General features: G+C 43.9%; 1 protein-coding gene across 1 annotated transcript in view; it reads right to left on the bottom strand.

Moving 5' to 3' along the window:
* kcnk9 (potassium channel, subfamily K, member 9) overlaps nucleotides 1-3,535 on the bottom strand; it is a 44,300-nt gene extending 40,765 nt beyond the window's left edge. Inside the window, exon 1 of the mRNA XM_085395882.1 lies at nucleotides 2,137-3,535. Coding sequence (XP_085252008.1) covers nucleotides 2,137-2,722 — 586 coding nt within the window. The 5' untranslated portion in view covers nucleotides 2,723-3,535. The remainder of the gene's footprint in view (nucleotides 1-2,136) is intronic.
* Between the last annotated feature and the right edge of the window lie 9,252 nt (nucleotides 3,536-12,787).

Raw genomic sequence — 12,787 nt, 5'->3', positions numbered from 1 at the left:
GAAAGATTCAAGAAGGTCTGACCCCTTGAAAGTAGAACTGTAAAATATGAAAAAGCTTTTGCACAGTACTGCATGAATTTAGAATAGAATAGAATAGAATATTTACATATGTCATCTAAAGTGCAAATAAATCCAATCTGATTTAAAGAAGCGTTCCAATTCAAAAATGACTAATATATGGCAATGTGTGAAGTACACATACAGTACTTGTTAGTGAGGTCAGTTTATTGTTGTTTTGTGGTTTATCGTGGTGAAAACAACAAAACCATCACAAGACTAACGCGAAACTAATCCTTTAAAATAAAAAAAGGTGGTGGGAGGGGGGGGGGGTGTCTAAAAGAGGAACATTTATCTGTATCCTTCTTTTTTTAAATGTACCTTTAAATGAATAATCAAACTGAAGTCCCGCTGAATGCTCTGTTCGCCTGGTGTTTTACATTAGAGCACCGCAATTATAAGTCAATGCTGATTTTAACGACTTTTTGCAGAACGGCCTGACTGTGTCAGCTTTATGTTTGTGGTGCATTTCTAAAATGAAATGAAGCTCTTGTAATCAATAACTTTTTGGACAGTGTTCTTTTCTCGTCTCTTTCTTTTCTGCAGGCTGATACAATAATATAATTTCCATCCTGCACAAGTGGACTCAAAACAATTGTGTGTCTAATCCCATCCTCTTCCTCAGTTTAACGCGTCACACCAGGAAGTCAACTAAAGGTCAGACCTTCACATGTTGCAAAGGGGGAAAAAGAGAAAGAAAAGTTGGGCTGTCCTCTAAACTATTGGAACTTAAGAGTATGATAACGCATAAAGAGCGCTGTCTCCCACAGAGCTGCAGTAAATGTGGCCACTTCACCCGACGTGAATATTACAATGGCTCTCGTTGTAGCCTGGAAACAAAAGTAGATCCACCTTCACTGCGCCGTGCTGGTGTCTCTTTTAGGTGTTGCCTGGCCAGCTATGAGCCTAGTGCATTAGTCCTCCTCCCCATAAGAAAATCATCTTGAATAACACCATGTCGAGTCTCTGTGACCTCTGCGTAAAAAGAAGTTCGTTTTCGAGTTTCGGACTTTTTACAATCCCAATCTGGGCTGATTAAAAGGTCGGATTTGTTCTATTTTATTATTTTTGCTGAGTTCATTTCAATTAATGCAATTAATTACAAGTCGCTTCAATCTGACATTATGGTTAGTATGATTACTAAAATGCATTACTAAAATGCACTCCGACGGTGGAGCGTAAACAAAGACAAACTCTGTTTACCCCTCCTTCCCAGCTTGAAATAAACCTTTATGACGCACATGCGTCAGAGCCAGGGGCGTCAGACTGATGTGATGTATGTTGCATTTTAGGAGACTCATAAAAATAAATGCAAGGAATGGAAGGAAAGTGGGATGGTTTGTGCCCACAGGCGGGCCCTGCAGCTGTCTTTATTTGTAGCCAAGTTGGAGCAAAGTGTTCACTGTCCTTTTTTTGTTCTTGTGGAAAACCATTAAACCTAATGTAAATATAACCACAGGGACAAAACACACAGTTTCTTTTTAAAAGCAGGATCTGAGCAGGATCTCTTGGAGTGACGTCAGGTTTCAGTTGCTGAACTCTCGTCCTGCCTGCGGCTGCACTCAGAGGAACTGTCTCTTTCAGCACCAACACACCGCCCGCTGCTCTTCTTCCAGCCACAGCTTTGTCTCTCCGGCCTCTCAGGATCAGTCTCGGGGTGTCTCACAGCCTGAACTCGATCTGCTCTGTCAGACTTTCCTGGTGACGCATCGTTAAAAGTTCAAATTGTGCAGCTGCACGAAAAGAAATGATGTATGTTTCCACAGTGCACTCGAGCACATCACGCTACGTCATTCTTCCGCGTGATTTAACCTACAGGTGATGTTCAGGAGCTTAAATCTCACGAGGCTGATGACACACAAAGCTCCATTCTCACCGCGCAATTCCCTTTGGAGCAGGGAGCGAGTGCTGCAACATGTTGCTTAAAACTTTACCTACAGACGTGTACTGTAAATATGTTCCTGCTCTCCCCTAATTGTTGCTGACAGCCCGCTTTATCGCCCTAAAAATGTAACTGTCCTCGTCAAAGATCACAGTGAGCCTGTAAAGATTTATACACATGTTAGAGTTTAGGCTTACCTATGGTGGTTATCACCGTGATGGCAAAGTAAAATGACCCTGCGAATTTCCACTGCACCCCGGCTCTGTGGGGCTCAGCCTCCATGATGATGCTCTCCAGTTTGCGGTAATCATCCTCGCTGATGTTATATTTCCCCTGGAGACGCTTCTCCTCGGCTTCCAGCTGCTCTTTTTCACGCATCTCGAAGTCGGACTCCAGGGCGTCAAAGACAGCGGCCCCGACGAGCAGGTATGTAAACGTGCAAATGATCAGGGACAGGGTCCGCACGTTTTGCCGCTTCATGGCCAACAGGAACCGGCGACCGAGGGGCTCATGTCCCCTCGGATTCTCCGGGAAGACGCAGCAAGCGTGGGGATAGCCGTGTGGACAGCGCCTGGAGGCGGAGGCGCGGAAAGGTGCGCTCCGGTGAACGCCGGAGTTGGAGCCCCCCGCCTTGTTGTGATCCCGGTGGCAGAAGCCCAAATCCTGCTCCTGGTTAGTGGAGAGACACAAGAGACTGCTCGAGCGCCTGGACCAGGAGCCTTGCAGCCGAGAGACCCTGCGCAAGACCTGCCCAAACCAAGTCCTCCCGGTGCGCAGTGCCATCAACAAGCTGCTTCCAAGCTCGTCTGTTGCTCTCTGTTCTCTACGTAGGTCGGAATGAACCACAGAAATCAGCACTGACGGATCCTTTCTTTTTCTTTCCTGCTCCAGTCGAACTTTGTCTGTGAGGAGAATTAAAATGTCCTACAGCCGAGCATCTTCCCGCGGGTCTTTAAGTTTCAGCTAAACAACAACCTGTTCATCCTAACATCTCCGGGATATTTTTAGCTGCCATTCTCCACACACGGGAGAGAGAGGAAGACAGAGAAAACAATCAATTTACTGTCCGCGGAACCCTCAGATCTTCCTCGCAAGCGGCGGACATCCTCATCACAAATGTGCTGAGTCGTCCCTAAGATGGGAGGGTCACGGATAAGGAGAGTGGCGGAGAGTTTGGAGTTGTTACTCACACAATGCACATGAAAGATTCACGGCTCCGTATCTGTTGCTTCATCCGCGCCTCAGCTCAACACTTGTTGTTGTTTTAGGAATGGAAAAAAAATCCTAATAACTATCAAAACAGTTTCCATCGGAACGAAAAGTTTCCTTCAAAGGTAAATGTGTTTAGCAGCTGGAGCTGCAGGAAAAAGACACTTTACTCGTGGAATAAACACAGCTGCTCACAGCGCACTCCGTGTCCGCAGTGGCACTCATGCTCTGTTGCGCACACCGCGCTCCAAAGCTCCTCTCCCGATCTGTATGCTCATCACTTTGATTTGGGACGAAAAAAAAGAAAAGAAAGAAAAACCCACATGTGTGTTTTTACTCCTCGTGTCGGGGTTTCTCAGTTCACCGTGCGTGTCACGAGCTGCTTGTATTTTGAAGGCTCCACATTTGATGTCACCACTCACTCCAGACGCTGCTCGGTGGGCGTCGCTCCTCCTTTTCTCAGCGTTTTTCTCTTTTTCCAAGTGTCACGATTCAGCTCTCAGTCTGCCCACTCTTGGACGCTTTCTCTCCGCAGGAAAATCAGCCCGGTGTGCAACAGATAGAGCCCCCTCCCACCCTCCTGTGCTCTCCATTACCAACGACCCCTTCCACAGTGACCACTCCTACTCATTATATGGACCGAGAGAGTTCACTTTAATGTTCACAATAAAGCTTTTTCTTTCCCTCCACATTCTGGCAGCAGCGGGAATCAGCTCTCCGGACCGGACTCAGCTGCACATGTTAGCGCGCTCTCCATGGTGCTGAGGACAGACGGACGGAAAGCGCACTGCTCTGCACCATACAGACACGGGTTTTTGTACACATACTTTAAACAGGCACAGAAACACGTGACATGCAACAAGGAGGCATTCGAGTGCATTTTAAACAGAAAATCGAGACTGGGTTCCCACATGGCAGCAGCGGGAGACTGTCCCGCAGCAATTACAGTAATCTGATTAACAGCAGTGATGAGATTCAGCACAGGCAGCAAGTAAGAGGTTCTAGTTTTTTCTGAACTTCAATCCGAAACATTTACACTGCAGTTTGTCTGAGTTTGATCCACAGTGTCCACGTTTTACACATTCCACACAACAGTGGAGGGTAAACGCAGACAGACCATGCGTGCTGAATCCTGTGCGTGCATGCGGACTCAGGTTCATCAGACTTACGTGCCTAAAAGATCGGATTGCACTCACACCTCATATTGACCTCACCTCTCTCATGAAGTACCCAGAACTTCTCTTAAAAGGAAAAACTACGGGATTTCTACAAAGTCTGGCACATAAGTCGAATTAGAAGACGCCATCTGCATGATGTTCCTTGCTTATGTAGAGCCCCGGAGTCATACCACAGAACAGTGTTTCTTGATTTATCGTCAGTTTTATCTGTATAGCACTAAATCACAGTCACCTCATGGTGCTTTAAATTGTCCTGTAAAGTCTCTACAATAATAATCTGTGGAAACTATAAATGAGCTACTGAAATATAAATTAAGAAAAAAAATGCAGATTTGTGAAAATGTAAAATGAAAAGCGTAATGTTTTCTCCCCTGAAATCTTCAGTTTTGTTTTCTTTGTTTTTCACTTTGCCAGTAACAGTGTTCTTCTGCAAACAAGGACATAACATAATCCATGTTGTCTTACTTTAAAGGGAAATTTCCTTGCTCATCCCAACTCTACAAAAATAGAATTTTAACAACCCTTTCAATGAAAAACACAATCATGTTATTATTGAAATAATTGTTCAAATGAAAACAATATAAAAACGAATATTTCTATTTATCTAGTTTGTTAGTTCATTAGAATAGAATGGAATAGAATAGAATAGAATAGCCTTTATTGTCATTGTACAGAGTACAACGAAATTGGAGTGCCACTCCCTTGGTGCAAGTTTCAATAATAAATATAAATGTAAAATATAAAAAGTACAAAAAAAACAATCGTAAGTACTCAAACAATAGTATGTACAATATATACAGGATAGCAGCATAATATAATGACAGTGACGGTATGGAATAGGTTCAATTGTTTTTGTGCTTATTTACTACGGTGATAGCTCTGGGAAAGAAGCTATCCCTGAATCTGTTTGTCCTGGTTTTATGTGACCTGAACCGTCGGCCTGACGGTAATAATTCAAACAGTTGGTTGCTGGGGTGAGAGTGGTCCTTGATGATATTGCCAGCTCTGCTGAGGTACCGAGAGTTTGCAGTGACCTCCAGGCTGGGCAGAGAGCAGCCAGTGATCTTCTGGGCTGTGTTGATGACCCTCTGCAGTACTTTCCTGTCTGCAGCTGAGCACCCTGCATACCATGTTGTTATGCCGTACGTTAGGATGCTCTCTATGGTGGCTCTGTAAAATGGTTATTTAATGTGTGTCTCTTCCTGAACAGTTCAGTTATTTAATTATCATAGCACACAGACAAAAAAATAAAATAAAAATGTAGGAGAAATGGGGGTCAAAGGTTAGTCGGAGCCCACAGCTTTATTGGACCTGAGATCTAAAATACACAAATAAGAAAGCACTTTTGTGAAATACAGTATCATTCCACTACAGATTTAAAAGGTGATCTTGAGCAAGGCAGTTAATCCCGTGCAGCAGTAGGAACAGACTTGTGATATTGACAGCTGCATTTGTCTCCATGCGTCAGACAACAAAACATTTCAGTTCAGACGTTTAGAGGCACGCTTCTTTGTGCTGAACCTAAAGGTTACGAGAGCAGTCCTGTACAGATTAAAGGTCCAAATGTGATATCATAAAAAATAAAAATAAAAAAACCACACGAATATGACATGAATAACAATTATGACCTGGCTGTGAAAAAGTATACATTTTGGCATATCAGACCTTTGTGTTGCAGCCATGTCTCCTGGCAGTAGGCTGCTAAGTTTCTAAAAAGATGTGGTGTGAGTCACTGCAATCTGCCTTCAGTCTGACTTGAAAGGAAGAAAAAGTAGAGCTGTCCAGAGACGGCATTTTTCTTTTCCACGATCTAGGATCCTGACCTTGTGTCAGTCATGTTGAAGGACACAGAGTCATTAAATAAAACAGCAGAAGCATTTTGCACACAATTACTGGAGAGTAGGACTAAAGAGAAAGCTGACCAGCAAGGGTTCATTTGAGTCACTGCTGTTTCATTACATGCCACTTGTGATGGACCGAGCAGCGAAGGAAACTTAGGCACAGGTTAAAGTCCAAAAAAAAGATTTTTTTTTTTCTCCCATTTAACCCAAAAACATAATTGGTTAAATCATGCAAAAAGAATCAAAATCTTGGGCCCATAAAAGAGGTCAAAATAACAGAAAATAATCACTGTGTGGCTGTAAGGGCAGCCATCACACACGCCTCCTCTTCAGGTCTCTCCCTGGGACAGCCAGAGAGAGTCTGCAGTGCAGTTATCCTTGTCGGGGATGTGGTTGATGGTGAACCGGAATGGCTGGATTGCAAGGTACCATCGCGTGATCCTTCCATTTGTGTCCTTCATTCTCTCTATCCATTGAAAAGCCTTGTGGTCCGTTTCCAGTATGAACTCCCGTCCGAGAAGATAATACTTAAAGGAGTCCAGGGAGTCCACTTCCCTCGGAAACAGCTTGCAGCTGATGAAGGCCACTGGATGACGCTCTCCAGGCGGTCCCTTTAACAGAACAGCTCCCAATCCTCTCTCTGAGGCATCAGTCTGAAGAATGAAATGTCTCTCAAAATCAGGGCTGTGCAAGACTGGGCTCTTACTCAGAGATTGTCGTAGGTCCTGAAAAGCCATCTTAACCTCCTCTGTCCAGGTGATCTTATTGGGACTTCGGGCACCAGTCAGATCCGTCAGAACAGCTGCCCCGGCAGGGAAATGAGGGATAAACCAATGATAGAATCCTGCCATACCCAAAAACGATCTCATCTGTTTTCTGGTCTCTAGCAAGGGACAGGATTCTATGGCGGTGACCTTATCGCCTTGAGGTTTTATTACTCCATTTCCAATCACAAACCCAAGGTACTCAGTTTCAGCCTTGGCAATGGCACACTTAGCTGGATTAACAGTCAACCCTGCAGACTGAAGACGTCCCAATACCTTCCCCAGATGTTGCAGGTGTTCTTCCCAGGTAGAACTGAAAATCACTATGTCATCAAGGTAGGCTGCAGCAAAATCAGACATGATATGAATCAAACTGTGATATTGCATTCAGGTACCTGAAGTCTATGCAGAAACGAATACCGCCATCCTTCCTTGGCACCAGGACCACCGGGTGGCACCACTCGCTCTTCGAGGCTTCAATGATTCCTAGTGACAACATCAGGTCGATCTCCTCTTTCAACGGGATCAATAGACGCTCAGGTATCCTGTAACTCATTCTCCTCACAGAAGCGCCATCTTTCAACACAACGTCATGTTCCACAATGTCCGTTCTACCAGGATTTTCACTGAACACATCTAATTTACACAGGTTTCTCACCTGAGCCTGTCTTTCCTCAGGAAGGTGGTTGAGATCCAGGTCCTGAGGAGTTGGTTTTGGCAGATACTGATCATCCGCTTCCTCCTCCTCCGAAACCTCCCGGATCAGAAAGACATCTGCTTTTGGTCTCTCCACCCATTCCTTAAGCAGGTTAATGTGCGGTACTCTGCTGGAACGGGGCTGATCTCGAATGGCGACCTTATAGGTTGTTTGTCCAAGTTTCTTTTGGATCTCATATGGCCCTTGCCACTCTGGACTTTGTTGACTGGTGTCAGCAGAACCACCTGCTGATCAACGCCGGGAAAACCAAGGAGTTGGTGGTGGACTTCCGGAGACGCAGACCCACCACACTGACACCGGTGAACATCCAGGGAGTGGACATTGAGATAGTGACTCTTATAGGTACCTGGGTGTTCACCTGAATAATAAACTGGACTGGAGCCACAACACTGATGCTCTTTACAGGAAGGGTCAGAGCAGACTCGACCTGCGGAGGCGGCTGAGGTCATTTGGAGTCCAGGGAGCGCTTTTAAAGACCTTCTATGACTCTGTGGTGGCATCTGTCATTTTTGAAAGTGTTGTATGTTGGAGCAGCGGTTTATCGGCAGCTGAGAGGAAGAGGTTGGATAAACTCATCAGGAAGGCCAGCTCTGTTCTGGGATGCACCCTGGACCCAGTGCAGGTGGTGGGAGACAGAAGGACTCTGGCCAAAATAACATCTCTGATGGACAGAGTCTCCCACCCCATGCATGTAAATGTTGCTGAACTGCAGAGCTCCTTCAGTGACAGACTGCTGCATCCTCGATGCACGAAGGAGCGTTTCCGCAGGTCCTTCCTCCCTGCAGCTGTCAGACTGTACAATCAGAACTGCTCCCAACAAACGGAGATGTTTACATCTGCGCTGTAACTGCAATAAGTTAATTAACCGATTTGCACTACAACCTGGTTTGCCTCTTATCTGTAGTTATTTTTATTTAATTTAATAACTGTACAGTACTCTCTGTATATAGTAACCATTGTCCTTAATGTAAATATGTAAGAAAAGTTGTGTACGTTTCTGTTCTGTGTCCTGTTTGTATGTATATGTGTTACAACCAAATTTCCCCTTGTGGGACAATTAAAGGATTATTCTATTCTATCTGCTTCAACAAAGTGGACATAAAGTTAGTGCCACGGTCAGTAAGAATCTCACGAGGAAAACCAACCCTTGAGAAGAACTGTATGAGACAGAAGGCGACTGCTTTGGCTTTTATTGATCTCAAAGGAAAGACCTCTGGATATTTTGTAGCATAATCTGTCACAACCAGCATGTAATGGTTGCCTGCTTTGCTTCTTTCTAGAGGACCAACAACGTCCATTCCTAGCCGTTCAAATGGAGGGCTGATAATTGGTAGAGACTGGAGAGGAGCTCTGGAGGGGATTTTAAGAGAAGACTTCTGGCACTGAGGGCAGCTTTTACAGAAGTGTCACATCCGAGCGCACTGCAGGCCAATGAAAACATTTGCTAATACGGGCCATGGTTTTGTGCTTTCCCAAGTGGCCAGCCCATGGAATGGAGTGTCTCAAGGAGAGCACCACTTTCTGGACTGCTCTAGGAACCACCAACTGTAATGCTGAACCCTGCTAACGATACAGAATGCCATCTTTCAGCAGAAACTCCCCCTTGCTGTTCAATTCTTGCTCAGTCCCTTGGTTCCTCTCTGCAGCTTTCTGGAACAGAGATGTTAGAGATGAATCGTCATGTTGCATTTCAATAATATTAACAGGGATTTTAAAACCCAAAGGTAACTCAGGCTCTGTGCTAGGAGCTGATCGAACAGCAGTATGTAGAAACTTCTCTTGCCATCTCTGTCCACGTGACTTACGAAACTTCCCGGGTGCAGTCTCTATGTCCGCATCATAGAAGGGCAAGGCATGGAGTGGGTGTAGGGACTCCTCTTTCTTCTTAGCTTGAGCTCTTGTTACTGCAACATTGCATGTATGACTAGGATTCAGCAAGTCAAACACAGGCAGATCTCGACCCAGCACTACTGGAAATGGCAGATTCTCTGCAACACCAATATTTAGAATATACGTTTGTCCTTGTACTTTGATGTACAGATCTGCTGTTGGATATGACCTGTCATCCCCATGAATGCAGCAAACAGGGATTCTCTCCACATTATTAACTTTATTTGCAGGAACAAAGTCTCGGTGCACAAGAGTCTGAGTACTTCCTGAGTCAACAAGGGCCTTTAATGGTTTCCCATCAACCTCAACCAATGTCATTTTGAACCCATTCTCAAACTCCACTTTAGGCTCCACACTTTGTCGGGGCACAAAACACATTGAGTTATTTTTGTAGAATTCTTTGGGCACATCGGTTTTGTGTGGCCCTCCATCCCACACAAATAACAAATCACAGTCTTGGGTGGAGGTCTTGACGGCATATTGACAGACTGGCTCTTTGGAGGTTTACTCACCCCTGCTTTCTGGTAGTGAAGGACAGATTTTGAAACATCTCATTTTCAATGCTGTGTGGCTCCATGGCTCAGGAGACAGCATTCTCAAGTATTGTTCTAAAATTAATATTTCACCAACCTCATGCACAGTCTTTTCTTTTGGCTTTACCCACTTCTCATAACTCTTTCCTCCTCTTCAAAAAGCCCTACCTCTGGTTGTTTATGTTCCTCCATTTGAGGCTCAGGGACTGGAGAGGTACGAGCTTGCACTTCTACCTGCAACAGCTGAAACTGATGTTGCAGTGCTCTAAAGCGCTGTTCCTGGCGGGTAAACTCCTCCCTTCTTCTTGCTTCCTGGGCCTCCTGCTGACCCATATGAGAACAAAGGATGGAAATCAGTTCTGACATTGTCAGCTCCTTACCTTGGCTCTCAGTGCTATCCACCCCTCCAGAGGCTCCATGTTCCTCTCCTTCTTTCACTTGCTCTGCCACTCCAACTGGCTGGTTTTGACAATCTCCTTTTGCTCCTTTGCCACTCCTTCCCATTCTGTGCATGGCTTGATAAGTGAAGAGGGAAAAAAAGAAAAAAAAAATCCTGTGCCTTCAGCTGGTATCCCACTTCTGACACCACTTGTGATGGACCGAGCAGCGAAGGAAACTCAGGCACAGGTTAAAGTCCAAAAAAATGATTTTTTTTTTTTATTTAACCCAAAAACATAATTGGTTAAATCATGCAAAAAGAATCAAAATCTTGGGCCCATAAAAGAGGTCAAAATAACAGAACTCTACTCAAAGTTGACAACACTACTGATAACTCAAACAAACTGACCTAACTTACCAGACAAAGGGGGAACTTAAACAGTGGCTGATCAGCCCACAAAAAACACGAGAAGGGGTAAAACACACAAAACCTAACTAAACCTAACATAATGAACTCCAATTTCCCCCCCCCATGGTCCTGAGTTATGGCATGAACCAATTTGTAGTCTTCCTTTAAAGCTCGCTCCGCCCCTTTTCCACCTCTTGGCTCCTTAATCAAGGGACTGGAACAGCTGCAGCTAAGGTAACTCAGAAAACAAAAGATTAATCATACATAAGTGTAAACTAAAATGTGCACTTATTTTAGAATGCAGTGTTATGTGGATATGTGAATTAATTTTAAACCAAAACCAGTTATTTATTGTCCTGTAAATTAATTCCTATATTTAAAGACAGACAAATCTGAATGCAATGTTATGTATAAGTCTCTACACTAACATGGTGGATATTACCACTGTGTGGCTGTAAGTGCAGCCATCACACCAATACAACGATTTCTATGCTGTCACAACACACAGTAGCTATAATAGATATGAACACCATGTCTGCCAGAGTCCATGTGCCTAAGAAATGAAATAAACCCGGGTAAAGCAACAAAAATGGCACCAAACAGAATCAGAAATTATGGTTCCCCTTTCTTATATTAAAACATTCCACCTTAAAACAATGAAAAATAAATTAGATTACTCATTACTGAGTGGTTTAGTGAAGAAGGCCCTGGAGTGGTACAGGATTAGGATCCAAATGCAGGCTCAAGACAGCTGAATGAACAGAAACCAGAAGGTGGGTAAAGTAAACCAAAAGCTCACGAATGTAACAGACTGACACCCACCTGGGTCCACTCAGGCCCCGGTGGGGTGGAAACATCAAGAGGGAGGGACTGAAAAGCAAAATGAATACAGGGAGCAAATTAAGGGGAAAAATTGGAAAAGGTCGACCAAGCCACAGAGCTAGGTGGTGGAGCAGTTTATGGACCCAGTTGGGGGGCCGGTGGTGGAGATGAATTTTGTGGTAAATTACAGCAGAGTTTTGTTGCTTTCATGTTTATATATTTATTTTAACGTACATACAAGCGTTGCAGCTTCACTGTAAATGCGTTGGAACCAGCGTTAATTAGAGATGTGAGTTTGCAGTTCACATAACACATGCAGAGACTGAACAACCAACCTTCCAATTAGTAGATGACCTGCTCTAGCTCCTCCTGCAGCCACCCCAGTAGCTGAAGAGCAACACAGCCCAGTTATGATGTCTCATATATGGAATAACTAGTGATTCGTTTGCAGAGATAAGTGCATGTTTGAAGAGGCGTGGCCTACAATTGGGACAAAAAGGAAGGTTATGGAACCAACAGCTGTCCAAATCTGAAAGGTAAAAATGGTGGACATAAATGACATAAATTAATACATCTTTTATTTGTGATTTGTAATTTATACCAGGGGCTGCAAGGTGAGTCAACTGTCCATATTGTAACTGGTTCAGGGCAAGATTGCAGACAGTTTGTTGCACTTTTGGAGAAGCATAATGGTGAATATGGTGACATAAGCTACCACAAAGCATTTTCACCTTAGACACTGAACCTGACATTTGATTGACTTGTTCAAGCTTTCTCTCACTTAAATAAGATAACTGAAAAACTGAAGATAAAGTAATTAAACTATATGCAGTGTATCAATAGCACACTGTATAAAGTTAAAAATCCTTTGAATTTTGCAAAAACATGTTTTGTTGAAAACTGGTTTTGGGAATGTTTATGAAATAGTGATCAAATCTTGGCATTTTTGCTGCGTATTTCACATTTTCATCCTCCAATTTTCACTTACATCTACTCTCACCAGTAACAGTTTATTTAAAAAAAAATCAAGTTAATATTGAGTGGAACTGAGATCAGCTTGTTGGCATGCCCTGTGGCCCTGTAAAAAAGTGAACTGCCCACCCCTG

Source organism: Rhamphochromis longiceps, linkage group LG22 (genome assembly GCF_057381845.1).
Source record: "Rhamphochromis longiceps isolate RC_006_pf linkage group LG22, R_longiceps_female_GT1.1, whole genome shotgun sequence".
Classification (NCBI taxonomy): Eukaryota; Metazoa; Chordata; class Actinopteri; order Cichliformes; family Cichlidae; genus Rhamphochromis; species Rhamphochromis longiceps.
The sequence above is the reverse complement of the archived record's forward strand: the minus strand, read 5'-3'. Positions and strand labels throughout refer to the sequence as shown.